Raw genomic sequence first — 2705 nt, forward strand, 5'->3', positions numbered from 1 at the left:
TATGGAAGACAGCTGACTACCCCCAACTCTGTCTGTCACCCCTCCATTTCTTTCATCTATCACTCCAGCAGTGACGTCCTCTTCCCCATCCCTCTGTTCTTCTTGTCTCTCTCGATTTTCTCTCTCTCCTCCACCTCTCACTGCCTCTTCCCTGTCAATCTCCTCCTGGTGTCTCTCTCTGTCCCCTCTTTCTTCTCCACCTCTCACCGCCTCTTCCCTGTCAATCTCCTCCTGGTGTCTCTCTCTATTCCCCCTCTCTCCTTCACCTCTCACCGCCTCTTCACTGTCAATCTGCTCCTGATGTCTCTCTCTATTTTCTCTTTCTCCTTCGCCTCTCACTTCCCTCCCCTGTCCATCTCTAAATTTTCATCTCTCTCTCTGGCCTGGCGAATGAGGATCGACTGCCGTCTGGCCTCGCGGTGAGCTTTATTAAGAATCAAGCTGTATCTTGGGCTTGACGAATCAAGCCCGTGGACATCTTTCATATGGTGGTCCAGCCGCTTGACTCTGGCCATGCAATAGTCCATGGGACAATCCTTGTATAATCGGCCAGAGCGAGAGGCAAGATCAAGAGACCTATTATGGGCAACAATCTTCTTTTTATGGTATTGCTTAAGTTTTGATTTTGCTTGATTCTCTGAAAGGTTATGCCACTGAATATAATGGCGTTTTAAGTTAAAGATTTCAAAATTGCATTCAGGGCAGGTCATCTTTATTCTCTTGGTGGCTGCTTTCGTTTTCTGTCTCTTACCAGCACTTGATGTAGAGGATGCTGGCGACCTTTCACCCAGAGCTTTGTGAAGGCTAGCCTTCTTAGGTTTCTTTGCTGCAACTACCTCTCGAGCACTTCCACTAGAAGTGACTCCAGAGCCAGAAAGGGCGGTAGATTTTGATTGACCTAGCTCTGACCTCTCACCTAGTGAGAGGTCAGCACCCTTTCCATGCCTTCTTTTAATGCCCGATGGAGTGCCGATTGTGTCTCTGCTCTCGAGAGTGGTGCCAGCGTTAGAAATGTCAGAACTCTGCATAAGAGATGAAGGTGACCTTTCACCCGGAGCTTGGTGAAGGCTAGGCTTCTTATGTATCTTTGCTACAACTCCCTCTCGAGCACTTCCACTGGAAGTGGCTCCAGAGCAAGAAAGGGTGGTAGATTTTGATTGGCCTGGCTCTGACCTCTCACCTAGTGAGAGGTCAGCACCCTCTCCATGCCTTCTGTTATTGCCCGATGTAGTGCCGATTGTGTCTCTGCTCTCGAGAGTGGTGCCAGCGTTAGAAATGTCAGAACTCGGCATAAGAGATGAAGGTGACCTTTCACCCGGAGCTTGGTGAAGGCTAGGCTTCTTATGTATCTTTGCTACAACTCCCTCTCGAGCACTTCCACTGGAAGTGGCTCCAGAGCAAGAAAGGGTGGTAGATTTTGATTGGCCTGGCTCTGACCTTTCACCTAGTGAGAGGTCAGCACCCTCTCCATGCCTTCTGTTATTACCCGATGGAGTGCTGATTGTGTCTCTGCCCTCGTGAGTGCTGCCGGCATTAGAAATGTCAGCACTCTGCTTAAAAGATGAAGGTGACCTTTCACCCTGAGCTTGGTGAAGGCTAGCCTTCTTACGTATCTTTGCTACAACTCCCTCTCGAGCACTTCCACTGGAAGTGGCTCCAGAGCAAGAAAGGGTGGAAGATTTTGATTGGCCTGGCTCTGACCTCTCACCTAGTGAGAGGTCACCACCCTTTTCATGCCTTCTGTTACTGCCCGATGGAGTGCCGATTGTGTCTCTGCCCTCGAGAGTGCTGCTGGCGTTAGAAATGGCAGCACTCGGCATAGAAGATGAAGGTGAACTTTCATCCATATCAACGTTTTTGTCCTTTTTATAGAAGAAACCGAATCCTGGCTCACACTCACTGTCGGAGTAGTCAGACGAACTCTCTACCTCTGAAGGCAGGAAGTCTGAATCTTCAATGGAATCATTGTAGCTGCCACTTAATGACTCACTTTCCTGTGTTTGAAAGAGGTCGGGCCAGCTCTCTTCACTGGAAGACATTAGAAGTGTATCTAGAAGTGCAGAGTTTTAATGTCAGAAAATAGAAAGTACACTCTCAAGCAAACTGTCATAGGTTTTGGTGTACAACCACCATTTTGCTAGCAAGATGGCGGCTTGAAAACGAGCCTATATATAAAAGGCGATATTAGAACTCTTCCTACAGTTTTGTCTTTCTTCTCTTACCCAGGATTCATTTGCATCTGTATGAGCCTTTTTTGATACGATACGATATGATGTACGATATTTTGCAGGTCACAGTAATAAATCTACATTAATTTACATCTTTTGCAAAGTCTAACTTTAAAATTGCTCTTAGAATTAATATATCTATGGCTTTTGGCGTTTTTGCATATCGTTATTTTACCACTTGAGGTAACTTAGAGGACCGGTCAATGTAAGTCTATGAGTAACATATAGGACCACTTAAGGTAACTCAAAGGACCAGTCAATGTAAGTCTATGGGTAACATATAGGACCACTTAAGGTAACTCAAGGACCAGTCAAGGTAAGTCTATGGGTAACATAGAGGACCACTTAAGGTAACCCAGAGGACCTGTCAAGGTAAGTCTATGGGTAACATAGAGGACCACTTAAGGTAACCCAGAGGACCTGTCAAGGTAAGTCTATGGGTAACATAGAGGACCACTTAAGGTAACTCAGAGGACC

The 2705-nt window shown here is 46.5% G+C and overlaps 1 protein-coding gene across 1 annotated transcript; it reads right to left on the reverse strand.

The window, feature by feature from the left end:
- Positions 1–335: 335 nt before the first annotated feature.
- Positions 336–2039, reverse strand: LOC139150567 (uncharacterized). The gene has a single exon (XM_070723006.1). The coding sequence runs from the start codon at positions 2037–2039 to the stop codon at positions 336–338; it is 1704 nt and encodes a 567-aa protein (XP_070579107.1).
- Between the last annotated feature and the right edge of the window lie 666 nt (positions 2040–2705).

The sequence above is a fragment of the Ptychodera flava genome, chromosome 2 (genome assembly GCF_041260155.1).
Source record: "Ptychodera flava strain L36383 chromosome 2, AS_Pfla_20210202, whole genome shotgun sequence".
NCBI lineage: Eukaryota > Metazoa > Hemichordata > Enteropneusta > Ptychoderidae > Ptychodera > Ptychodera flava.

What these genes read in the sequence shown, in the direction of transcription:
- LOC139150567 (XM_070723006.1), bottom strand. Translation starts at nt 2,039, where the DNA reads ATGTCTTCCAGTGAAGAGAGCTGGCCCGACCTCTTTCAAACACAGGAA.